This window comes from Pteropus alecto, unplaced genomic scaffold (assembly GCF_000325575.1).
Source record: "Pteropus alecto unplaced genomic scaffold, ASM32557v1 scaffold81, whole genome shotgun sequence".
NCBI classification, from domain to species: domain Eukaryota; kingdom Metazoa; phylum Chordata; class Mammalia; order Chiroptera; family Pteropodidae; genus Pteropus; species Pteropus alecto.
This window is the reverse complement of record NW_006433378.1, coordinates 5,084,394-5,110,702: the sequence shown is the minus strand read 5'-3', so window position 1 is coordinate 5,110,702 and position 26,309 is coordinate 5,084,394. Positions and strand designations below refer to the sequence as shown.

General features: G+C 36.6%; 2 protein-coding genes across 3 annotated transcripts in view; one reads left to right on the top strand and one right to left on the bottom strand.

The window, feature by feature from the left end:
- The first annotated feature begins 192 nt into the window (after positions 1-192).
- Positions 193-26,309, top strand: part of GFM1 (G elongation factor mitochondrial 1) — a 37,519-nt gene continuing 11,402 nt past the window's right edge. Inside the window, exons 1-13 of one of the 2 annotated variants that reach the window (XM_025044225.1) lie at positions 193-306; positions 1,329-1,481; positions 2,368-2,500; positions 2,950-3,154; positions 5,049-5,165; positions 7,378-7,528; positions 8,377-8,534; positions 10,003-10,087; positions 12,352-12,489; positions 13,981-14,082; positions 15,811-15,867; positions 18,406-18,543; positions 19,371-19,453. In XM_025044225.1, the coding sequence (XP_024899993.1) occupies positions 217-306; positions 1,329-1,481; positions 2,368-2,500; positions 2,950-3,154; positions 5,049-5,165; positions 7,378-7,528; positions 8,377-8,534; positions 10,003-10,087; positions 12,352-12,489; positions 13,981-14,082; positions 15,811-15,867; positions 18,406-18,543; positions 19,371-19,453 (1,610 nt within the window). In that variant the 5' untranslated portion in view covers positions 193-216. The remainder of the gene's footprint in view (positions 307-1,328; positions 1,482-2,367; positions 2,501-2,949; positions 3,155-5,048; positions 5,166-7,377; positions 7,529-8,376; positions 8,535-10,002; positions 10,088-12,351; positions 12,490-13,980; positions 14,083-15,810; positions 15,868-18,405; positions 18,544-19,370; positions 19,454-26,309) is intronic. The other variant, XM_025044224.1, reaches the window with a different exon arrangement.
- LXN (latexin) lies at positions 19,472-25,333 on the bottom strand. Its single transcript, XM_006908194.3, has 6 exons — positions 25,052-25,333; positions 23,722-23,784; positions 22,499-22,676; positions 22,074-22,210; positions 20,068-20,130; positions 19,472-19,796 (listed from the first exon to the last, which is right to left on the bottom strand). Exons 1-6 carry the CDS (start codon positions 25,178-25,180, stop codon positions 19,698-19,700), a joined length of 669 nt encoding a protein of 222 aa, XP_006908256.1. The 5' UTR covers positions 25,181-25,333; the 3' UTR covers positions 19,472-19,697.

The following is a 26,309-nucleotide window of genomic DNA, read 5'->3' as shown; positions in this document are numbered from 1 at the left end:
CGCTACCGCGGCTCTGGGGCGCGGGCCGCTCCCGCGTATCCCCGCCGCCCTAGTCTGGCAGGGAAAGCAGGTATCAGCGCCTGGATAGGCGAAACCGAATCAAGGACTGTCCCCGGGACTTTGCGGCCCTTCAGAGCAGGGAAGTGGTAGTGACACCCATTCTCTCCCTGACACTTCCTTGCTGACAGCCGAATACAAGTCGTGCTTCAGTGCTGAATGGCTAGCTCCTTAGTACCTTCACAACTAACTGTTACTCATGAGCAGCTTCTCGGTGCCCGGGGAGGTTGGACAGGCCTCCAGTTTGTGGTAAAGCCTCTTATTTTTGGTATACCTTAAAGAGGAGAGATGACTGGAGTGAAAGTCAAGACAGTTGAAAAATTAATGTGTTCAGGGCTCGAACGCAGGGCTTCTGACTCATCAAGTGCTCTTTTTCACTATAGTGTGTCGTTGGGCTGACTGCCCCCTCTTTCAGCCGACCCTGGGTTATTGGTGTTCGAACCACTCGATACTTTTCTGTGGTCTTGTTTCTGCTTTTTGCGGGGGGCGCAGAATGGAGTAGAATTGGGTAGGACTTGAGCCTTTCCTATCATGCCAACCTCATTTGCTTTGCCCGTTGGTGTCCTGGAATCTAATCAACTAAACTCCTGTCATTCGGGTCCCATTTACTATTTTACCCATCTTTTCAAGGTTTTCTGCCTCCCTTTCCTAGGAGGGGCTTCAGTGCATTTTGGATGTACAGTCCTATAGGAAGAGGTATATTGTGTCTTGATTCCATAAAATGCAGAATTCACTTCTCCCCCGATTAAAATAAAGTTTTTTAAAAATGTCATTGTTTTTGTGTAGGAGACATTAGAAACCTTTTGTGGGCTTCCTTGGAGCTATTGGCACCACTACATAAAGCATATAAATCCTCAAACATCCTTGCTAGCTGTGAACTACAATAAGAAGGAAGGGAGAAAAAATTAATCTAAAATTTAAACAAAAAACTTTATTTCTTATTAAAGTAGTTGTTGGGAACTGTCCTTCAGATTTTATCAGCCTGGAGGTATATTTTCAAACCTGTAACATTCAGTAAAAGTATCTGCCCCTTTAATTAATTATTTTTTAGAGTGTATCTTTTCTATCTCCCTTGCAGTCTTTTTTTTTTTTTTTTTTTAGTTACAGGAGTTGCAGGTTCAGACATTTACTCTTGATTTTCCAGGCTCTCTAATATACTTTGTGTCCTTTAAGATTCCTTGGAGGAAAGATGCCTACCAAACCCATTCTAATTGCCTGTTTGTTGTTAACCCATAAAAAATGCATTGAATTCAGCTTTCTTATCTTTTCAGGTTAATTGGAAGGTCTGCCGATGGCGTTCATCAGGGGTGATCCCAAATGAAAAGATACGAAATATTGGAATCTCAGCTCACATTGATTCTGGGAAAACTACGTTAACAGAACGAGTGCTTTACTACACTGGCAGAATTGCAAAGATGCATGAGGTATGTCGTTCATGTTGATTCCAGATTTGTTAGAGCTTGGTTTTAATTGTTTTGTAGTTGCGATTTAATAAACTTCACAAAACCTGAGAGATTTAAAGAATGGTAACAGTGCATCTTTAGTCAAAAACATATCACAAACTAGATAACTCATGTAGGCTTGAAATGTCGCTCTGAGGACTTGATATCTGGAGACCATCACTGTGCATATCCTGAGTAGATGTCTTTTGAGAATGTTGAGTCAATACAATGTATCCTTAAGCAGCCATTAAAATGGTATTTACATAATTTTTAATGTTATGGAGAGGTGTTTATAATGTTAAGTAGAAAAAGGGTTTAAGATTGTATATAGTATGAACTTGACAGTTAAAAAATACATATATCAGAAAAAGATTAATAAGAAAATCTTGGCACTCCCCTGAAGAAATTACGTATCATCGAGTAATTTAACTCTTCATTTAAAAATATTTCCTCAGATGAAGATCATCTTAAATCACGTACTTCAGAAGTTGAATCCTTCCCATCCAGGCCTCAAAATCCACATGTAGCAGAGCAGGGAAAAAATCTGTTCTCTGAGCATCTACTCACAGACTGGCACAAGGCTGGTGGGCAGGAGCAGTGCAGAAGGAGCAAGGATGGCTCTAAGTTTGGGTGATTGCTCTATGGTAGCAATTGCTGAGGATGGCAATGAAAAAGGAGGTAGGCAGTTAATAGAGGGCAAAAATCTGTAATCGGTTTTCTGTTTCATGAGATGATATGGTTTGACAAATTAGGTTTATCTGAAAATTGCATCAGTTAACTACCTGTGTTCTGGTTCCATCTCAGTAAAGATTTCTTTGTTCTTGGAGTGCAGGGACAGAGAGATCCTAATTGCTGTGCTTGTGTTTAGGTGAAAGGTAAAGATGGAGTTGGTGCTGTCATGGACTCCATGGAACTAGAGAGACAAAGAGGAATTACTATTCAGTCGGCAGCCACCTATACCATGTGGAAAGATGTCAATATCAACATTATAGACACTCCTGGTGAGTTCAGTTCTTGGTTTTATTGTACCTCGTTTTGGCAGCAGCATTTAGTTCTTTACTATGCTGCAGCTCATTTTTGAGTATCAAATAGTACTCAAAAGTGTGACTGAATTCCTATTAGAGGAATCTGACTTGAACCTAGAGCATCTCATCCTTTTGTGGTATCCCTGGAAAATAGTTCCAGTAAATTATGAGAAGGAAGGTTCTTACTTTTTACAAATTGCAGCTGATTCAAAAGGTGCCTGTGCCCTTGTATCTTTTTGAAGTGATCTTGTTTGGTCCCTGGACTTTATGGTGAGTGAATAGTATTGGTGGTTTACAGAATCCATATTCTTTTTATATAAGAAGACTTATATAATGAGCAGAAATACAAAAATTTTTAATTGTGCATGTTATAAAAATTCAGACTCTGTTCTTTAAGACTGTCTCACCCTCTGTGTCTCATTTAGGGCACGTGGACTTCACAATAGAAGTTGAAAGGGCCCTGAGAGTTTTGGATGGCGCAGTCCTTGTGCTCTGTGCAGTTGGAGGGGTGCAGTGCCAGACCATGACCGTTAATCGCCAGATGAAGCGCTACAATGTTCCGTTTCTAACTTTCATTAACAAACTGGACCGAGTGGGCTCCAACCCAGCCAGGGCCCTGCAGCAGATGAGGTACTGGACCTTAGAGAGAGCAGAGCGGGTGTGACGATCTGAACAACAGACCTTCCATCCAGAAGGACGATTAATTCAATATCATTAAGCTTTATCCTTTTTTTTTAAATTTATATATGTGAGTGACCAATCTTAGTAAATAGAACCCTAAAGTCAGTAGTTTGGTTTGTGATCTCATCAACTGTAAAATGGGGGAAATATGACTTAAATTATAGGGAGGATGAAGGTGAATTCAGAAAACAGTCCGGCGTTTTATACTGTTTTGCTATAATTTGAGAAGTTATAAAGTAGATTCTAAAAGTACTTTGTGTTTCTGTAGACAAATCTAGAAGATCATCTTCAGTTTTAACCTTTACTTGAGGAATTTTAATGAATGCCCTGGAGTAGAATGCTAGATTCCCTTGCTTTCATATGGTAACGTGTGCTAAGACAACAGTACCACTTCCTTTCTGTACCAGATATAACCCAGTGGTATTGATAGCATGTCATTTTGCACAATTCTGTAGGTTTCACATAACCTTTGAAAAGAGTCGGTTTCACTTGTCACCTTTTGTAGATGTGTAAATGGAGCTGTAGAGTTCCTACTCAGGTTCCACAGGACAGAGCTGATAGATACAGGAAGCAAGGTTTGTCATAGCAGAAAGACCAAGAGAGATGTGTCCATTTTGGTGTTGAGGAATTATAAGTGACCATATTGCTGTGTGCGCTTCGATGAAAGTGATGTATTTGAGAATAGGAGAGCAAAGTTTTTCTTCATTGGATGTTTGTAATATTTTCTTGGTAAAATGAAACATTTTCACTTTTTATCTTTATTTACTTGTATTTACTTGTGGTTGGCAATAGAGGGACTATTCCTACTAAGTCTTTTTCTGAATTCCAAGAAAATTCTCTTTTAGCATTGATTTGACCACTTTGGTTTGCTCCACTCCCAATTACCTGCTTTCTCATTTTGTAGCTCCCATTAATCAGATTTTGAAACTTCTGATCTGGACTCTGAGTCTTAACTTTTCTACCATACTTTCTCATACTTTCTGTCTCTTCATTTTGCACTAGGTTATGAGAGAATTCTTGAGGTCAGTCCTTCAGCTCACTAGTCTGATATCTGCATCTCTTCTGTTATTTAGCCTATTTTTCTTTTTAATTTCAGCACTTATATAGTTAATTTCCATAAACTTTCTATTTTATTACATCTTTATTAACATAGGTAATTCCTTCTCAGATCTTTACATTTTATTTTCTTCTAGTAACTATCCTTGGAGATTAGTAGTATTTTCTGAGCTCATTACCTCTCTTTTAAGCTATTGTTTCCTTCAGATATTTGGTGATTCCTGGTTATATATCCATAAATATAGATAGGTACCTAGAGTCTAGACTAAACAGTAGCTAGAGCATATTTTTTCTTGCATAAGAATCCCTGCCTCTGAGTATAACTTCCATTCAGTAGTTGTTCCTGACTAGAGGTACAGGCTGATGATGAATGTCTGGCTTTAACACTTTCTCCCAGTTTTCCCCTAAGAACTTTCTCTTTAGATAGCTGCACTCAATTTCACTAGTCAGCTGATTCAAGAATGAGATGTTGGCTTAGCTATCCCACCATCCTTTAATTTCCTGGTTAACCATCTATTGACCTGTTCTTCCCACTTCTGTTTCTGATCCAAGGTATTCTGGGGATCAGATGGGAAAACAAGAGTTCTTTTTGTTGCCTAAATAGGGTTGTGGCTTCCTGAACATGATGAGTTTGACTGTCAGTCTGTTCCAACTGCTTTATATTTTCTGATGACACCCCTCCCAGTTCCTCAACATCTGCCATTGATTTCTTTTTATATTTATTTTGTCATTTCAAAGGGATTTGGGGAGGAAAAAGGAGGTAAATATATGTATCTTTCTTTTTTAGGTCTAAACTAAATCATAATGCAGCATTTATGCAGATACCCATTGGTTTGGAGGGTGATTTTAAAGGTATTATAGATCTTATTGAGGAACGGGCCATCTATTTTGATGGAGACTTTGGGTAAGTATTAAAAATATACCATTAAAATCTTAGATCTTAAAAAGTATCAAAGAGAAGGGTAAAGATGAGTTCTTTATCCTCAAATACCTTTTTGAAATGTGGCTGGAAGAATACCTTTTAAGATAATTTTGTTTTAATGCCTTTAATCCTAGTTGCTTCTCATTTTGCTTAGTGTTCATTCCAAGGGAGAATATGTTACATTTTGGCTGATATATTTATGTCACATTATGACGTGTATGGTGTGGTGGAAGGAGGCCCACAACTTCGGCTAGTAATGTAATATTTTGTTCATTCATGCATTCATTCATTAAACTGGGAAGAAAATAGGGATCATAAATATTTCCTTTACCTACTTCATGGGATTACAAAGATAAAAAGAATAATATGTAAAAAGCAGTTAAAATTATACAAATATGGTTTGGGCAATACAAAAAGTAAATTGGTAACTGTTTGACATGGTATTTGGTTCATCAGTCAACTTTTGAGTGACCTTTGCTTACAAAGCACTGTAATTGCCCAGTTATCAAACCATGGCATTCAGAAAAGTCACCTGGAGAGCTTGTTAAAACACATTCTTGTATCCACCTTCAGAGATTCTGATTTAGCAGATCCAGGGTGGGGCCTGGAATTTGCATTCTGAGAGAGCTTCTAAGTGATGCTGATCATGTGAGGTCTGTAGACCAGACTCTTGAGTGACACCAATCTAGACAGTGTGGAGAGTCATAAATGACCCTTTGTTCTGAGGAGTGGCCCCAGTAGCCTGGCAATTTCTCCAAAAGTACTTCTTGATGGGCTTTCTTCCTCTGCTATGGAACTGAGATTGCTCATCTGGCAGGCGGGTTATAGGGTGTTGTGATCAGTTAATTGTACAATTTATCAAGCATCTTGTAAGCAGGTTACAAAATGGAGACTGTCCAGTGGATGAGGTGTTTCTCACACTTTGTGTGGCAAGTAAATAATGACAACAAAGTTTGTCTAACATTCCTTAGAATGTAAGGCCCAGGATTTTTATCAGGTTTATCTAGGGCTATTTTCCCAGTCCTAGAGCTACCTGGTACATAATAGGACTCAAAAAATATCTGTAAATAAACAAGTAAATCTGCTTCCCCTGAATTACTAGGGCACAAGTTTCTACGTGAGATTTTTAAACATTATTGTACATCAGAACTACAGATGGAACTTCTTAATATACCTGCCCTCTTTCCCGGTCCTTCACTACTGTGTATATGTATTTTGAAACGACTTCATAAATCAGGGGTCCCCAAAGCCCAGGCCGCAGTCTGGTACCAGTCTGTGGCCTGTTAAAAAATGGGCTGCAGAGCAGGAGATGAATGGCAGGCAAGCGAGCGAAGCTTCATCTGTTATTTCCAGCCGCTCCCCAGCACTAGCATCACCGCCTCAGCTTCACCTCAGTTCATCAGGCATCAGATTCTCACATGAGCAGCGGTCCCTGGTGCTAGAAAGGTTCGGGACTGCTGCCATAGCTGATTCTGACAAAAATCTAAGAACCAGGGAGCTTGCCAGGAAGGAAGAGATGAAGCTCTAAAGGCTATGAAGAGCGTTCTTTAGGACTATTTGCAGTTGGTTTTTACTTTTTTATTTAGGAATATGTTTCCTGAAAAGGTTATTTTTCAACATTAGTTTCCATTAAAAAATACTTTGAAAACTTTCATACTAATATTTCTAAATATCACGTCTGTCTACTTGGTTTTGTATATTTTATTTGTGACTCTTACCTATTTGACCCATAGAAGAATGGAAAACTGGGGTCAAGTTTGAAAAGTCTGTCATATTAAGTAACCTTTTTTACTACAAAATTAGAGTATTCTGTGTTAAAATTTGTGCGATTGGGTTTGTTAATCACCGAAAGGAGTAAAATCAGGTCTCTAAACCTACTTGTAAGAGACTGATGTTCTTATTAATTTGGTTACTAGAATTTTCAGGTGCTCAGGCTGGCTTTGAATCTTGGCTCTTCCCTTTACTAGTAATACAACCCGGAGCAATTTGCTTTGCCTATTTTGCTTACTATCTGTCTGAATTTTAAAGATAACCATTAGTCTTATTTGCCATATTAATGCAAAAGTATCAGAGCTCTTTCTCATCAAAAAAGATGTTTTAGCCACTAGTTTAACTTTTGCACTGGTGCTTTGTATATTTAATTGAATATCCTTAAAGTACAAAAAAAAAAAAAAAAAAAAATTTGTTTTCTTAGTCAGATTGTTCGATATGAGGAAATTCCAGCAGAATTCAGGGCAGCCGCAGCTGACCACCGGCAGGAGCTGATTGAATGTATTGCTAATTCAGATGAGAAGCTTGGTGAGATGTTCCTGGAGGAAAAAATACCTTCAATTTCTGATTTAAAGGCAGGTGCTCTCAAAATGAGTACTATTTAACAAGAAATAGAGGGTTTTGTTTTTGTTTGTGAGGTGGGGACATGATGCTTTTATGCATGGGTTTTATTAATGAAATTGTAAATTTATTAAACAATTTATTTCTTCAAAACTTACTTGATGTGGCATATTACTTTTTTTTAAGTGGTGAGTTATATAATATCTTTAAATGGGAAAGGAGTCATAGTTTGTTCTAGAAAAAAAGATAAATAGCCAGCCTCTTGGATATATCCTTACTCAGAAGAAAAAAGATAAATCAGAAATGTTACAGCAATAACTATATTTTTTTTTTAAAGAAAACAAATCAGTTAATTAAAAGTTTTTAAATAAATGATGCTTTCATATGGTTTAAACATTTTAAAAAGTATACAAAGGTACACAGCAAAAAAAATCTCTCACCCATCTCCTAGCTGCCTGGTTCTCTGCCCCGTCTCCGTTAAGGTAGCTAGTTCGTAGTGGCTGGTGTATCTTTCAAGAGATTTTTTTTGCTGTGTATTACAATTAACATATTGTTTTATACAGTTAGCATACCATTTACACTGTCCTATGTGTGTCTGTTTTCTATGTGTGTATATATATATTTTTTACCAATTGAAAATTAGTGACATTCCAAGAATGTTGAAACCAGCTTTCTAGTTCTGAAAAAAAAACTGATTTTTTCCTTTTTTAAAAAAATTTTTTCCTTAATTCATAGAGGACCTGTTTCTAGTCTTTACTAGAGCCAATACTGTAGAGTATTAATTCATTCATTAGTTTGTAATTGATCTGAAACAAAGTGTAATTTTTAAGATAATTGATCGTTAATTTTTTTTCTTTTGTAGCTTGCAATCCGAAGAGCTACTCTAAATAGGGCATTTACTCCTGTATTTTTGGGAAGTGCCTTGAAGAACAAAGGAGTTCAGACTCTTTTAGATGCTATTTTGGAATACCTTCCAAATCCATCTGAAGTCCAGAATTATGCTATTCTCAATCGGGATGAGTAAGTCTTGGAAACTGATTCTTCATGTTACTGCACAGGGTGATGTGAAGTGTGCTGTTGCCACAGCTGCATGGAGGGGGGGTCCACCGTTCTTCCCCACCAACTCAGTCAAGCAAGGGTTCCCAATCCCTGGGCTGTGGACGGGTACTGGTCTGTGGCCTCTTAGGAACCGGGCTGCACAGCAGTGAGCATCGGGCAAGGGAGCAAAGCTTCATCTGTATTTGCAGCTGCTCCCTGGCACTAGCATCACCACCTCAGCTCCACCTCAAATCATCAGGCGTTAGATTCTCATAGAAGCACCAGTCCCTGGTGCCAAAAAGGTTGGGGACCACTGCAGTAAAGATTTGCAGATCAAGTCAGATTTATTGAAAGTACATTTTTAGAAGGAGACAGGCCACACCAAGGAAGGCTGCAGCCCCGTGGGGAGGTGAAGAGACAAAAGAGTATGCGGCAAGTGAGGGGCATGTTACAGGGAATAGCTGTAACAGCACAGAAGTGGGAAGGGCTGTTTATACTTGGGCCATGATGGAAGATTACAAGGGTAGTCCTACGTGATTGGAAGGTGAGGTTGTTTTGATTGACATTTGGCTGTTACATAACCTTTTACCTGCTACACATGTGCTTACCTAGAATTCAGTCTGTTGTAATTAGATTCATGAACTTGCGGGCAAATGTATATTGTTATGACAGTATAATGAGGCTGAGGTTATGGGCAGGTTAGGGTAGTACTTTCTGCACACTTGTTTGTAGCTGGTTTAAGCTAGCAGCTTTTATGGCCTTTGTGCATAAGATGTAAGGATAATTAATAACCATAAAATGGGTGTTTTAGGGAGGTCCTTAAGGGAGGTTTTTATGGTTACAGAGCTGGGCTTTCACTCCTGTAGCTCATGACTAGCTACCTACCTAACATTAGTGTATGCAGAAATACTTTAACAGTTTGCACCATGAAAGAATGTAAGAATGGTTCTTGTAGTTGTGTTTGTGTTATTTTTTTTTTTCCATAATTTACAAAAGACAATTACCATTTCATTTTGGGTAACAATTTTGGCCTATAGAAAGTATACCGGTTCCCCTATTATGTTCTATTTGTGAGTTAGAAGTGTGATATGTTTTATTCTCCATCAAGATTTAAATCATTCGAAAGTTTTCTCACTTGGGACCAGCTCTACTCAGTCAGATTTTTAAAGAAAATAACTTTTTTTTAAGGTCTTATTGATTATTTTTCTTTATCAGACCATTTCTGTGAGGCTTTTTTCAAGTTTACTGTGGTCCTGTCACAGTGTAGTCACTAAGCCCAAAGAAGTTATTCTGACTGATCTCTTTCAGTGAAATTTCACTGATGTATAAGGTCTGAAGTGTTTATTTAGCACACGTGCTTTTTTCAGATAATACTCTTTGATTAAACAAATTGATATGAAAGAAATGTCAAATCTTAAATCTCACGGAGTTATATTTCTTTTATTTTAAGTGACTCAAAAGAGAAAACCAAAATCTTAATGAATTCCAAAAGAGACAATTCCCACCCATTTGTAGGCCTTGCTTTTAAACTGGAGGTAAGTTGCTTTTTAATGTATTTAATTGCTATATGTAGGAGTTTTCTTTTAGGATTTTATTTCTATTACACAATTACTCATTACAGATTTGGTTATAGGTTTCTCTGCTTTTACTTTTTTTCCCACTCTTTTCATACTGGCTCTTTAGAAGGAAGTTATTCCCAACTTAAGGGGTTGGGAATTATATTCCACCTCCTTGAAGAAGCACTGTCGTCTACTTAAGTTATTTGAGGTTCTTCTGTATGGGTCAGTTATTTATTCAATCATTTATTTATATCAGTATGGACTTACAGATATTTATTTTGTACTTTGAGTTATAATCTAGTAGTCTGTTACTTATTTTGTTGCACCAGATTGGCCAGGTTTGGCCATTGGAACTCTTTCACTTGGCCCCATGTCTCTTTGACATTCCCCGGTGTTTTGCTTTTTTTGACTACTTCTTTACTTTCTGGCAAAACAGGATGCTCTAGACTTATCTTGTATTTTCTCTGCCCCAGTGCTAGAATCAGCCATTTCTTTAGGAGCCCTGGTTTCTTTTAGTGGAGAATGGTATTAGAAACCAAGATTTGGGCGCTGGGTATGCTTTTTGTTGTGTTGTTGCTTCTGTTCATAGTATTTTAAGTGTGGGGGAAAAATGGATAAGTCGGAAGTGTATGAGTGGTTATTTCTGGCATGGAATTATATTTGGTGGGCTTTTTTTAAGATTTTATTTAAAAACTTTTACAATTATTGATACAAAGGAAATGTCATTTGTTTCTCTAAAAGGAGAAAAAAAGTAATTTTAAATTAAAAAATAGAAGTAACATTGCAGTGCTAATTTTTATGCATAAAGCTTTTAAAAATATGTTTCAGAATATTTTCTTAGGATCCCCAGAATAGTGATTATTGAGTTAAAGGTATAGCATATTTTAATATTTAATGGTTTATATTGCTAAGTTGCTTTCATACTATCAGAATTAATATATTGGATTATTTTAATCAATCTTTATTAACATTGAATGTTTATTAAAAATCATTACTGACTTAATAAATGAAAAATGGTTTTTATTTAATCTTGCCTTAATTCCTAATGATAGAGAACATTTTTCCATATACTGCATTTATTATGCAGTTGTATTTCTTCTTTTGTAATTATCTATTTTGTCTTTCCCTTTTTAAAATTAGGGTCAAAGTTTCACATATTTGTTAGTACATATTTTCTCTAATAAAGTTGATTTTTAAAACAATTAGCACTTTAAAATTTATATAGTCAAATATAGTCTTTACTCATTTTTAACCTTAGAAACTCTCTTCTTTGAATATACTTAGTAAATATTTACTTTTGTTTTTATCTTCATTTTTATAGTTGGGTTTTTCATTGTTAATCTAACTGGAATTTGTTTTGCTGTATACTGTGAGGTAGCATCTAAATTTATTTCCTTCTCTACCTCCAAATAGAATAATGATTGTCCAGTTCAGTTTTTGAATTTTTCCATTTTTTATGTGTCCTTTATCAGCTGTTGTCAAATGAATTAAACATTTTAGATTATCGTACTATACTCAAGGCTCTTCAATCTAATTTGTGCTACATTTTAAGTTTTGGAGTATTTACTATCAGCCAGTTTTTATATCAGCCAGGGTGAGTTTCTTCTCATTACTATAGTTTTTCAAAACTTTTAAATTTATTCATTCTTCTAAATAAATTTTCAAATCACTGATCAAATGTTTAATAATTTCTCTTGGGATTTTGATTCCTATTGTGTTAAATCTGTGAGTTAATATGGGAAGAACTGGCAACTTTTAAATATACATTGGTTAGTGTTATTATGGTTCAGGAGGAATTGATTCTTAATTATTCATTTTATATTTAGTCATTTTACAAAACTTATTTGTATAGCTTTCCAGGTGATTATCAAATTTTTTTAGGTGTATTAACACAGGCTTACCATTTCTAATGATATTTTTGTTGTCTTTCCAATAATTATACCTTATTTTTATGTCTTACCATATTAAACTGAACTTGTCAAATATTAGAAGTCAAAAGGATACTTCCTTATAAAAAGAATTAAAAAAATTTTTTTTGATAACTTTAATTTTAGAAAAGCAGAAGTAGTATCTTGGATTGTGATACAAAAAAGAATAACATAGCCATTTAACTTAACCTTTATTCAAAGCTACTAAAATTGATAGGGAATATTTGGAGCTAGTTTTGAAGTTTCCCTCCTAATTTTGATTCTTATGTTTGTTTTTTGTTCGTTCCACCCTTACCCAATCTTGACTTCTAGGCAGGTCGATTTGGACAGTTAACTTACGTTCGCAATTATCAAGGAGAATTGAAGAAGGGTGACAACATCTACAACACGAGAACAAAAAAGAAGGTGCGGGTGCAACGCCTGGTTCTCATGCATGCCGACATGATGGAGGCAAGTACCTGGCCATTGTTAGATCCGAAATTTCTCTAATGCAGGTGGAATAGATCTACCTTCTAGGTATCCTGTTCCCCACAAGAAAATTACTTCTACTTGAACGTATTTTCCTAGCTTCTTTATTTTTAGTTGTGCTACCGTTCTGATGCAGCTCTCTAGTATATGCAAAATTAGCAGATGTTAAGAACACTTTTATACTACTGTTTGGAGTTAGCTGTATGTCCTCAGTGGCAAAGTTTAAGAAGGGGCAATTGGTTCCCTAAGACTCAGAACACAAATTTGGCACTCTCCTCAAGAGTTATCATTACAATAGGTTTTTAGGACAGCGTAACTGTGGTTCTCAAAGGTAAGTGAGAGTAATAAGTTCACACATATCTCACATTGTTCAAAGGGTTTACTTTCTGAAATATGGCAGTGTGAAAGTTCTGTTTGACTGTAGAGCTTTATATTCATAGAACCAACCCCAGAAGGGCCATAATGGTGTTAGGAGCATCTGAAGATTTAAAACCTCTGAAGATCTGGTCTGGAAGATAAATTTTGTCTTGAATTCTTGAATTGGCTCTGATTCTGTCCTAACCTGTGGTCCATAGGATTAGGCCTTGGCAGGAATACCAAGTGTATGAGGTTGTCGCCTACTCTCAACATTTCCCAATTCAGCTTTATATCCCTGGAAAAATTTATTAGTCTAAGCAAAGTCTTTGGACATTCAGTAATTTTTGGTGGCCCCAACTTTTGTATCTCCTAGAAGATGAATAGGCAGTCTTTCAAAATTGAACAGCACTGCTGTTTTGTGAAATAGTCAGCAGGGGGCAGGCTAGAGGGATGAGTGATTGCCACAGCTGTTTTATTGGCCAGAAGCTAGAATTGTACAGCTGTGAATATGCACACGGTTGCTCATTCACAGACACAGTTGTTATGAATGAACTGTCAATATAAAAAGACAAAAACTAGGAAGTTTAGAGGCACCAGTGCTTTGTTCTTAGATTTCCTGTGTTTTCTTAACTGCTTGACTCTGTGAGAAATTAAGATTATTTTAAGTACAATGGCTTCCATTATCCTGCCTTTGTTTTCACAACTTCCTTCATAGGTTTTTCTTGTACGCCTTTGTCATACTTGTCTCATTGTTGGACAGTGGCAGCACATATAGTACATGCTTTTTAATTCCATAGGAATGACTTCAGGACTGTGAGGCTCTGTGTTCTGTCAGTACTGCAGATCCTCCAAGTAATGATGCCATACCTCTGAGTTTCCGTTTAAAGTAAATCTTGTCAATTGAGATGTGGTTTAAATAAGCTTCTTGTTTAAGGTATGTCATGCCACGGTTGATTGTTGGTGTTGCATTGGTTCTAGCCAATTCACTTTTTATAGAATTCATGGTGAGATTCTGCCATGTTTGTTTATGTACAGTATGATTATTATATAAGTACTCTTTAGTCACCCTGTTCTGACTTGTGTTATTTGTATCAATTTGTGTTATTTCTTTATTAGGATGTTGATGAAGTATTTGCTGGAGACATCTGTGCATTGTTTGGCATTGACTGTGCTAGTGGAGACACATTCACAAATAAAGATAATAGTGGCCTTTCTATGGTAAGTCATTTAATTTCAAAGCTGTTTATCACTTGAGTTTCAAAAGTCTGTTTTTATATAGTACATTTAGTACTTCAGGAAAACAACCGCTTGCATTGAGTACTACTGATATCAAGTTTAGATTGGTTGTGGCTCTTTAAATGTCAGTTAGACAAGTGCTCTGTGTAAGCTAACTTATCTGATTTTTCTTAGAAAAAGCATTTAACAATCTTCCAAGGTTTAGTGTGGCAGGAAAGTCTCCACTAGGTACACCTGGACTGTGTGTACCTAGTGGAGACTCCTCTGTCCTGAGATCTGCCTCCCCATTGTGGGCGCCTCTCTAATTGTCGCCGTTGTGAGGCGGTCCCAGCAGAGTGTTCCTTCTTTAGTAACTCAGCATCCATAGGGTTGACCCTTCCCTCAAGAACTGTAAGACCAGACTGTAACATTTAGATTGGACTTGGGGATAACATAACAGATAGAACCATGCTCCAAAGGCAAGATGCAACTAGAGTGTCTGACTTACTGCATACAGCCTGCTTTGTGGAACTCACAGGTCCCTTTCCATCACTGAAAGGGACCCTGAAGGGAAGAGCATGCTGTTAGTACACACAAGACTGAAATCTGCCTCTCTAAGCGGAGGGCAGAGAAAGACTAAAGAAAGAGACAGGCCACTCCAGTGGCAGCTAACAGTTTATTAAGGGAAACTTACATTATAGCCTCTTCTTGGGCAGCTGCAAGATGAAGTGGACATTCTCTGCCCGCCTAACAGGTGCCAGAGAATTAATATGTGGGGTCAAAAGAGGGCCATAGTTATGGGTACTAGTACCAGATGCATAAATTACTTTACATGCTTTACCAGGTCAGGACAACAACCTATTTCAGGAACCGCCACATAGCAAGAGGCAAGGGAATGGTGCTGATTCATGTCAGAATGAACATCTGTCATGATCAGACAGTCTCTAAGGGGTTTTGTGGTAAGCAGTCCCCATTCTGGCCAGGGTCTCGCTCACCAGCCAGACAGCAGTCTCATGGCAAAATAGTCTTTCCTCCACACATGCTTAGGCAGTTCCTGCCTCTGAATTCCCTTCACTCACTTCACATTTTTGCCCCTACAGGAGAGCAGGCTGTCCTACAGTATGACCATTTGTTCATGAGTGGTCCCCCTCCTGAATTCAGTAAAGAAAGAATATGAGTACATAGGAATAGGTAATTTGCAGTGAACAAATTTACAGTGGGTCATTTACGTACAAATTGATCCAACCCTAACAGACTATAATAGTTCCTAGATCATATAATGAATAGTATATGATAGAAGCCATTGCACTTAAAATAATCTTAATTATATCAGTGATTATAGTAATTTTTGATCTAATAAATAACTTATTAGACGATAACAACAGTAAATGTAGCCAGCAGCCAATAAGAATTCCATGTCTCAGCATTTAGAGTCATTAAAATGATTGTTAAACTGAAAGTGTCAATAAACTTAAGAATCTTAAACAGTTAAGTAAATAAATATTGTTATTTTTGGAGGGAAGATACCATATAAATGGACACCTTTATATAGTATATTAATATATTCATATGTTTAATGCAAACAGACCAAGATATATATTGTCTAGCTTAAAGATGTTTAATATTTGTCCTTTGTTCTTTTGTAAAGTAGAACATTAAAATTAAAACATTCTTGACCCTGACCCATACAGTACTGTATTTGAATACTCTGTTTTTAAAAAAATATTTTAGGAATCAATTCATGTTCCCGATCCTGTCATTTCAATAGCAATGAAGCCTTCTAACAAGGTAGGCGTTTGATTTAATGCTTAATATATCAAAATAAAGACATGAGCTCTTTTCCATCTGTTTCCACAGTGCACATGGTATCTTGTGCTAACCAGCAGTCTATTTCCTCTTTTAGTATTGAGATCACCTTTTAAAATTTACCAGTCTATTAGTAATAATTATTCCTCGCTATATTTGAAGAAATTGATGGCATGAAAGTATTCACGAGACTGTTTTTAATGACCCTTTACTAAGTAAAAGTATATCATTGGCTCCACAGTGGTAAGTGTAAATTCTTAGATTGAGAGCATAAAGGGATAGAAAAGGGGAAACGGCATTTGTCGTAAGTTGTAGGAAAACCTCACTGTAAGGGACATTAGAATATTACGTAGATTAATTGCCTCATGGATAATAATACATCACTAGGTTTGTGGTAGCTATAAAGTAAATGTCTGATTTTAACATGGAAAATCTGTAAACAAGACCTTTTCTCACTTTCAAATATAACAGGTTTATGATTGGATTTGATGTCATTTAGCTTTTTAGATTGTTTCATTATGTTCTGTATCCACATTGACTTGCCATTGGAATTAGTCTTATTCTTGAACCATAATTATTTAGTTTTTAAATTGCCTTGACATTCATAACAATCACATTAATGAGGCATATCGAAATAAACTCATCCATGCATTGAGTGAACATTTATGACCCCTTGTCATCTGGGAACTATTATTTACAGAACATTCTGATGTATCCTGTGGCTGCATTAACAGCTACTACTTCAACTATTTTGAGAAACTTGAGATTTTCCAGACCCTTCTCATTATAGAATTGAGAATGTTGAGGTGGCAAGAAACATTAAATCACTCTGTCTCAGAAATGTGAGGAAAGGCAAACCTTACATCTTATTAAAGATGCCACAGTTTGTTCCATGGGCTTTGCTGAATTGTTTGCTTTTCTCTTCAGAATATGCAGGGCCAGAAGGTAAAGATATTATGCTTCTTCATTCCTAAATTCAGAGTTTATGTAAGATTTTTGTCTTGATAGTTCAGTTATAGAGGGAAATCAAATGCATCAGTATCCAAAAGGTTTTTTTGGTGTCTCAGGGTTATCTGCTTGCTGGAGTAAATTAAATCAAATAATGAAGTCACAGCTTAAAGCTATGAGTCTCAATAGTGTGTGTGTGTGTGTGTGTGGCGGGGGGCGGGGTGTGGGGATGATCTAGTACATTTAGAGTACCTGGCTAGTGCAGGGAAAGACTTTGGAGAGAGACGAACCCAGGATTCAGTCTCACCTTTGCCATGCAATATTTGTGTGGCCCTGAGCAAGTCACTTAACTTCTCTGTACCTAGTTTCCTCACCTTTAAAATGTGGATGATTCTATCTTGTAGCATTATGGTTAGAATTTGAGGTAACATACAAAACACATAGCACAGCTCCAGGCACATGTAAATAGCTGTTAATACTGGTGATTTAGGGCATGTTAGTTTTCTATTGCTGCCATAAGGATTTACCACAAACTTAGTGGCTTAAAACATCACAAATGTATTATAGTTGGGTAGGTCAGAAATCTAACATAGTTCTTAATAGGCTAAAATATTGGGCAAGATACTGGTGGGACTGTGTTCCTTTCTGGAGGCTCTAGGGGACACTTTATTTCCTTGCTTACTCAGATTATTGGCAGAATTCAGCTGCTTGTAGTTGTAGGACTGGGGCCCCCATTCCTTGCTGTTACCTGAGGGCTGTTCCTAGCTTCAAGAGGTTATCCACCTTTCTAGGCTTATAGTCCCCTTCCTCCTGTCTTCAGTGCTAGCAACAGCAAAATGAATCCTTCTCATGCTTCAAATATTTCCTGCCTCTTCTTCACGTCTCTCCAACCTACCCTTCTGCATTTCTCTTCCATTTTTAAAAGCCTGTGTGATTACATTGGGCCCATCTGGATTATTTAAGATGTCTGTAACCTTAATCTCATCTGCAAAGTCTGCTTTACCATGTAAAGTAACATTTACAGCTTTGGGGGAATTAGGGCATATTCTTAGAGGGCTATTATTTTGCATACCACATATAGAATTACAAGTAAGGAGAATAAAGATGCATGAAACCACCTCCAAATAGATTGTTTGAAAAGTCTCAATGTGGCTTTGCCTTACTGTTGGTCTTAACTGTCCTCTTGAGTTTACAGTAGAGTTTTGGTGAATATGCTGATTCCTTTGATTCTGTATCGGATTTTAAAAATATAAAATAGAAACATAGATTCTGCTTTCTGCTTTATAGGCAATTTCTCACAAATGGACAGTTTTTGTCAATATAAGAAATGGCATAGAGTTGAGTCTTAGGCTTTTGTTTTGTATCTTGGAATGGAAAGAAAATCCCCTACTGTCCAGGCTGTGTTCCCGTGTTGTTCCCAAGCTCCCATATTGAAAGGGTATAGCCTAGGAACTAGACAGTGGGTCACTTTTATTTCTTAACTGCCTATGTATTTCATTCAGTGTGTTCTTTTAGTAATCTCACTGCTTATGACGATTAGTAAAACATGTAATGACGTTTTTTTTTTTAAAGAATGATCTGGAAAAATTTTCAAAAGGTATTGGCAGGTTTACAAGAGAAGATCCCACATTTAAAGTCCACTTTGACACTGAGAACAAAGAGACAATTGTGTCTGGAATGGGAGAATTACACCTGGAAATCTATGCTCAGGTAATAAATAACAAGGAAGTTAATTAAATTCACTTTATTTCTTTGTTAAGAGCAGAAGTCAATCATTCTCAGTCTAATGTGCATAAACTAATACCAGATGTGGTATACTGCTTCCTCTACTATGTGTTACAAATTAATTACTTTTGATCTCAATCTTTTTATTTGTAAAACATTGCTGACCTCTAGAGTCAAGGCTCGAGATTTGCTATAAGACCATTCACTGTCTTCAGGTCTTGGTTCGTTGGGTTAGGTAAATCCTGGCCCCAGCCTTAGGGAGACAACCTGCAGGGAGAAACGTGCTGAGGAAGTTGGCCCACCAGTACCCACTCTTCAGGTCATTTCTTGCTCATTTTCTTCTTAAGTCAGTACTTGAAGATCATTATACTATAGATGAAAGAATGGGTAGAATGGGGCCCATACTTTCCTGGGAAAGGTCTTGCGTATATCTGAATGAAAACAAGGTATATGACTTAAGGTTAAAAATTCTGGTTGTGATCATATCTTTGAAGTTGAGACAGTAGAAAATTCTGACAAGATTCATATACTTTCCAAGTGAATATGTAATAAGATGGAATAAAGATGAAGTTTTAGTGGATATATTTATTGGAGGTAAGCGTAAATCAGTCTAAATTAGAATTCATTTACATAAAATCTATAAAAGCAGTCTGTATTGTTTATACCATGTATCTTATCCTTGTAAGATACTTAAATGATTTAAGATTTGTCATTTGCTTATCTATTATATTTAAATGAATGTTTCTGATAGTTAAGATTCTTAGGATTTTTTGGTAAATATATCAAAATATTATTTCCCCTGCTCTTTTTAGAGGATGGAAAGAGAATATGGCTGTCCTTGTATCACAGGAAAACCAAAAGTTGCTTTCAGAGAGACGATTACTGCCCCTGTCCCGTAAGTATACAACAAAGGTTAATTGAGGCTTTTTATTATGGGATATACATAGCACTGTCACTGTTATTGAGACACTTTTACATCATGACACTATTATGGAAGCTATATAGTTCTGTACTGTAATCAGGACACTTATACAAAGAGACACTTTGGAATTTGGCCCCTTAAGCTAAATATCAGTGAAGACTGACATACACATCATTAATAAGCATATTGACACTTCATCCAGTGTTAGGGTCTTCATTTATTCCAGTTGTGCTTCTTTTGGCAGACGGCTATTATGTTTTACTTTAGTACCATATTGTGGATGCCAGAGAACTTGCATTTGCCAAGGAATAATCTCCTGCAAGTAAAGGAAACTAATGCTATGATAAAAATTCAGAAAACATTTGAGAAAACAGAGTTGGGTTTATATTTTGTTAGAAACAAAAGAGCCCTCATAAAGAATAGCACAAAACAAGTTAAACTGCTACAAGTGTACTATACTTCAACCTGGTGCCTATTTGAATTTACATAAATTCTGATATAAAGTCAAAATAAATAAGGCATACTGTGGCTATAAAACAAGTCTGTTTTCAAAGTGGCATCAAATAAAGGTATAAATGATACTTTACCTGAGATGCAATGTCATGAAGTAGAATGGTATAGTCTAACTCAATGAAGTCATCATTTCTTTGCTATAATAAATAAAAACCTGGTGTGTAAAACAGTATCATTGCAAAAACAATATTTTAATTTTAAAAATCAGCTTTCATTAGATCATAATACTCCCACTTAAGTAAAAATAAAAATCAGATGTCATTATTTAGCCTGAGAGAAAAACTTTATTTTCAAACTATAATTTTAAATTATGATTTTTCATTTGTTACTCTAAAAATCATTTTCCTTTGTTTTTAGCTTGTGAGTTGCGGTAGATGCTTAAGAGCATTACAGTCCATAGTTGGTCATTTAATATTGCTTAGTGTTTACATTGCTCAGAAAAGCATCATTTAAAGGATAAACCACTGAAATGAATGTTTACATTAATGGAATCCCAATTTTATAATAGAAATTCTCTTTTAAAAAACTGAAAATAGTAAAATGTAATAAATGTAGTTATCTAGCTTTGTAATTAAAGCTTTGATCTGTGCTGCTTATTGCTTAGCTCATATAAAGTATTTATACCATCAGCTACACAGAAATCTTGCATCCACATAGTTTAAAACCACAACCATCAGACACAGGGCTCTTTTAAGGCTTATAATCAATGTATTGAAATAAGCCCTAGACTCCAAGCTCCTAGAAGCACAAGCTCCTGTGGCTCCTTTGGTTAATAGTGATTATAAATGTGGCCACAGAGTCAAATAAAAGTATACTGTTTTCTCCTTCTAGTATCTTGAATTAATCCTTCCTTTGAATATATCAACAAAGAATGTCCTTTAAAGATAAGGTAAAAATCAGTAATAAGGTTTCTTACATGTTGGATCTTAATAGGTAAAGATATATAATATATATAGCCTGAAGCAATTGTTAATCCTTCTATTGAGATTTTCATTAATGCTTTAAAACTACAATTTGTTGAAGGGTTATAGGAGTTTTCTTTCATAAAACCACTAGCTCTGTCTTTGTGCATATTTTGCTATAAAAACATGGCTTGGAAATCATGATTATGATTATACAGCCTTTGTAACCTGGACCAGTTACTTATTTGAAGCCTCAGTACCCCTATAAGAATGTTGTAACCAGGGTTGATATCTACAAAAATGCATTAGAAAAGGGCTGTTTCTTAAAATGTTGTGATATTTATGTTAGGTATTTAACATCACACTCTGAGTACTGTAATTGCATATCTTACCCTCCAGTGCCTATAGCTATCTAATAACTGGTTGTGAAAGCCTGTGGAGTAAAGGTGCTCCAACATTTAGCAACAAGCTGTAACGAGTCAACTGGAAAGTCTGTCTTTTATGGAACTGCTAAAACTGTTGTGGTTTCTTTACACACTCTTTTTTGTTGTTGTTGTTTTCCATTAGACACTACTAGTTGACATTTTCTTCTTCTTAACCCCTTAATAAAACTAAAATCAAATAATTTATTTTTATCTCTTTAAGGTCTAGAAAGAGGCAGTTCAGAATAGTCATATCAGAGTTAAGAAAACAAGGCTCGCAATAAGATATGAGGTTGTAAATTATGATTAAATGGGTTATAAAAGAAATTATATATAGCAAGTTTCACAAAGACTGAGATGCTATTGTTTTGTTTCGGCTGAGCTCTGGGGAAAAAAATGGTAACCATGTCTAAGTAGCTCTGGCGCTACCATTCCAGCAGAGGAAAAAAGTAGAAGTAGTTTCAACACTGCATGACTATAGTAATTTGAACAGAACATTTAGGTTGTCAAAGGAAATAATCTGTATTACGGTGAGCACAAAAACTGAATACTAAATTATAATTCAAGACTTTGCTCGCTTGAAATTGTAGCTTCACTTTCTCTGGACTTGATTGTAACTGACCTCTCCTTCAAAATACGGGGTACACTATTTTAAGTGTAAAATTACTAAAGGGGCACTATTTATCTAGGAATGAATTATAACACTTTCAGTAAACATTAACCATGTTGATAGTGTATTTTATGGAAATTACTTACCACTTGCTTGACAGTTTGAATTTTTACCATTTTATACCATGTGTTTTCAGTAGAATTCTGCCATATTATATAACCACAGGCAACCCAGGCTAAATGTCGAACTGGCTTCATTTCTGAAGATACATTTCCAAAACTGTCTGGTGAGAGAAACATGATAAATGGAATTACTTTAGATATACAACATTAACCTTTTTAAAAAATCTAAATTCTGATGTCTTAGTTTCCTTCAAATGTGCGCAGAAAATAATTAAGCCATGGATCTACAAAGTTCCAAGGGCTTTTTTTTTTTTTTTTGGTAGGCTGGTAATGGATTTGCAATGACAGTATATTTTCAACTAATGTTAACATCTGACAGTTTTGAACATAGATAATTGATAGTGATCTTAAAGTTGGAAAAAATATTTCCCCATGCCTTATTTATATACCTGGAATATTTTGTGCTTCTAGTGGTTCCTTCCTGGACTTGAGTCTTTGATAGAATGTGTTATCTTCTTCATCTGGGTTCTTTCCAATTTCTCCTTCAAATGTGAAGTTGACTTCTGGTGCAGTATCTTGTCCCATTGGAGGGTAAAGTACTTCAGCTGTACAGTTCACTGTCACTTGCTGTTTGAAATATTTTGCAAAAGATATTTTGCAAAAGTCATGTAGATCATCATCTATTGCTAATTATTGTTCTTTGAGACATTTAAAGCATTGGCCCTCTAATGGTGTTTCAGATGTGACTTCAGAGTGCCTACTCCAGAGATAATCTAATCAGGGGTGGCCTAGTAATTTTCTTAGAGGTATCTGAAATATATAACTTTATAATCTATAAGTTCTCATAATCTTATAAATTCAGTATTAATGGGGTGTACATTTGCAAAGCCAGATTTTAGTCTGATTTTATATACCAGCTCCAGACTCTGGTTACTTTAAGTCCATTACTCTCACTCTCTGCTCCTGAAATAACAGAAATTTTCTCAAACTCAGATGTAGCAATCTGTATCTAGATGTAAAAAGAAAAGATTGTAGCATTGGTTCTGTTTTGCAAAGATGGTTATCTAGCAGCTCAGATGCCTTTTATGAATGTCCTTATGTTAGCCTGTATCTCTCTTGAATTATGCTCAACAAAAGGGCAAGCTTTTTTTAACATCAAGATGGTTATGGTTCAAATTGCAACTCCTTCCTTTTAACTTTGTCTCAGTAATTTGACAGGTATATAAAAATTTCCCTGCTGTATTACTCAAAGATTCTTATCTGAACATATCGGTTAGATTATGTTTTTTTGCTCATAAATAACTAAAACACTTGCTTTCTTTAAAAGAAATCAAAAACAGAATGAGAAAGGAAAACATATAAAGTGGTGATGATTAGAGTAATTTATTTCACTTGTCAACATTAGGCGTAAGTTCAGGCCGTCCTGAGTACGTAACATGTTTAAAGGGAATTTATTTGAGGTATATAGAGTCTGTTTTTTAAATAGCCCAATAGAAATACCTCTGTATCTCAGAATACACAAAAAGTAAAAACTGACCTTTGTTTTGGTCATTACTTTTTCAAGGCTGGGTTTCACAACAACTTCAAGAATAATGATATGATTTGACCAGCAAAGGTGATCTGGAATATTTAGAATCAAATTTTATTTAATAATAAAAGACATTTCACTTACTTTATGGATAATTTCTTCCACAGAAAACTTAAGGCAATACTTATGTCCTCTTCCTGGAATATCCTAAAATTAAGAAAATGTGTTTAGTTATAACAGTAATTCAGTTCTCTATATTGTTAGAAGAATCCATTCTCATTTGTTTGGAGGGGGTAAACAATTAAAGCCTTAGACCTTAAAAAGCCATAGGTTCATGTGTGTAACATCTAATTTAGCAGGTCTTCTATCAGGTTTATTTTGGATGAGAACAAAAGGGTAGGATAAAAGCATATAAATAAAATGGGTTCCAATTCACTTTCAAGCATCAGAAGACTTCAACCTCTGGATCTATGATCCTAAATTCTCTACATAAGAAAATTTGAAACAGCTTTTAATTTTAAAGATGACAAATAGGATACACCATTGAAAAGATTTTACATAAAGCCCTGTGTACCTCCAAATAGTATTCAGTGAAGGTGAATTCCATTTTGAGGCAGGTTACAGGAAAGTGATTAAACACGTTAAGTACTGTTTTTACTTGTATATTAGTGGACCTACAAAATGATACTGTAACAAATTTTATAACAGTAATACATATGTTTAGGTATTTCATTTTGAATCAAGACACAATTGAGAGTTTATACCTAATGTTATCTGGTATAGTTTTGAAATAATATCTACTCCCTTTCAGCACTTAAAAGAGACTTATACCAGTTAAACTTATATCAGATAAATAAAGAACGATCTCCAATCCATTAGATTTTAGTAAAATGGAAACAAGCTTGGTGTTACGTGTCCCATAAAGCTTGAGGTCTTAAGCATTTAATTTAACCCTTTAGCCAGAGGTAGCGGGAGCACATCATCTATGACAGCCAGTTGCAGTAGTGTTTGGGTGGTTAAAGCCAAGCTTCTCTTGCTATTTGTTTCCCCCTTCGTTTTGGTCAAAGAGCCTAATAAGGATTGGTCTTAAAGTGAAAAATCGTTTGCAAGAAAGGAGCTTTTGTGGATGCAGATTGTGGAGCAGCAGATGAAAAACATGGCAGTTTTAAGATTCTTTTGACTGGTTCCTACAGGTTTCACTTAGGGAAAAGGGAAAATGCCACCCCTCACTGGGAAAATTTCCCCACTTGTAATAGTGCCCATGTCTGCTTTCCCGTGAAAACAACAAACAGCCCCTGGCTGTCCCCAGAGACTGGAGTGTTCACTCTCCCCAGAAATGTTAACCTCTCTAGACCTGACTCCTACTGGGCAGGGGCGGGGGAGAGGGGAGGCGTTGTTGGATCGGAGCCAGGCTGACCCTCAGGAGTGGAGGGAGCCAGTGCCCGCGCCGCCCGCCGCCCTCAGCCGGACTCACCTCCTTGCTGGCTTGTTTGACTGTCTGCACCAGAAACACCTTGTGGGGGGTCCCTTGCTGGTAGTTGATGCAGTTCTCCGCCACGGAGGCCGCCCTGGAAGCTGGGTAGTGGGTTGGCGGGATTTCCATTCTCGATGGGCTGCGGCTGGGTGAACACGGGTCTGCTCAAGCTTTATGGGACACGTAGCAGTGCGCCGCCTTTCAGCCTGTTCCCGTTGCTGAAAAGTCAGCAAGCCGGGCTGGGGCTGGGGCTGGGGCTAGGCGTGGGCGGGATCAGCTCCTTCCCTCCTCCCTCTTCCTCCTTCCTTCCTTCCCTCTTTCCGTTTCAGGAAGCAGTGTCTGGGCGCTGACTCCTTGATGGGCCTCTCCCGCGGCCCCGCCCTTGCTGCTATTACTTTTGCTCTTAGGTTCCTGCTAGGCGAGAGCTCCTCCTCTGGTCAGGCGGGGAGGGGTGGAGGTGTGGGGAGGGAAATTGGCAGAGACTTCATCCTAACATTTATTAGCCTTTGCAGATGTGCGGGGTTGGCGATTGCCTTTTTGGAGTGTCTTCCTTGGGGCCCAGTTTCTTCTGCAAAGAGAGTCTGGTAGCTTCACCTGCAGACTGGAGCATAACTTTCTTATACACCCCACAGTATCAGGCACAGGGCAAAGTACAAAGGAGCTCAGTGAATCCGTTCAGACGATTTCTTTCCCCTTCCCATTGTGAAAGTCTAGGAACAGGCTAGTTCATCACCAACTTTCTGTGAAAGTTGGACCAATTCTGCCCAAATAAAGGTTTGAGATACTGCAAGCTATAGCATTAAATTGGAGGATTATGTAATTTGGGTCAGGAGAATTTTTAAAATGCACCGGCACCCCTCCCTTCACTAATTTTAGAAGGATGATTTTGCTAGAACATTATGCTTCTAACTTTCAGTCACTTTAAAATTTAACTTTAAGGATTAAAACAAAAAGAACTTATACGAAACACTTACATTGAAGTAGCTTCTAACAAAAGCAGGAGTTTTTAAAGCTGCTTCTTTTATTTAAGCAAGCACAAACTTTTAGTAAGTAGGCAGTGTATTTTCACTCTAGATTTATCACCTTCTTTGGTCACCTTTAAAGGAACTATACAGGCTATTATTTGGATTTTCCCTAGAAAACTTTAGGAAGCTAAGATTTCTTTTCATCAAGTGTATTGGTCAAACCTTTACATTAGGTTGTTGGCTTGGAGATAAAGGTTCTTTGCTCTTTTTCTCAAAATGGATTTTTGAAAGTT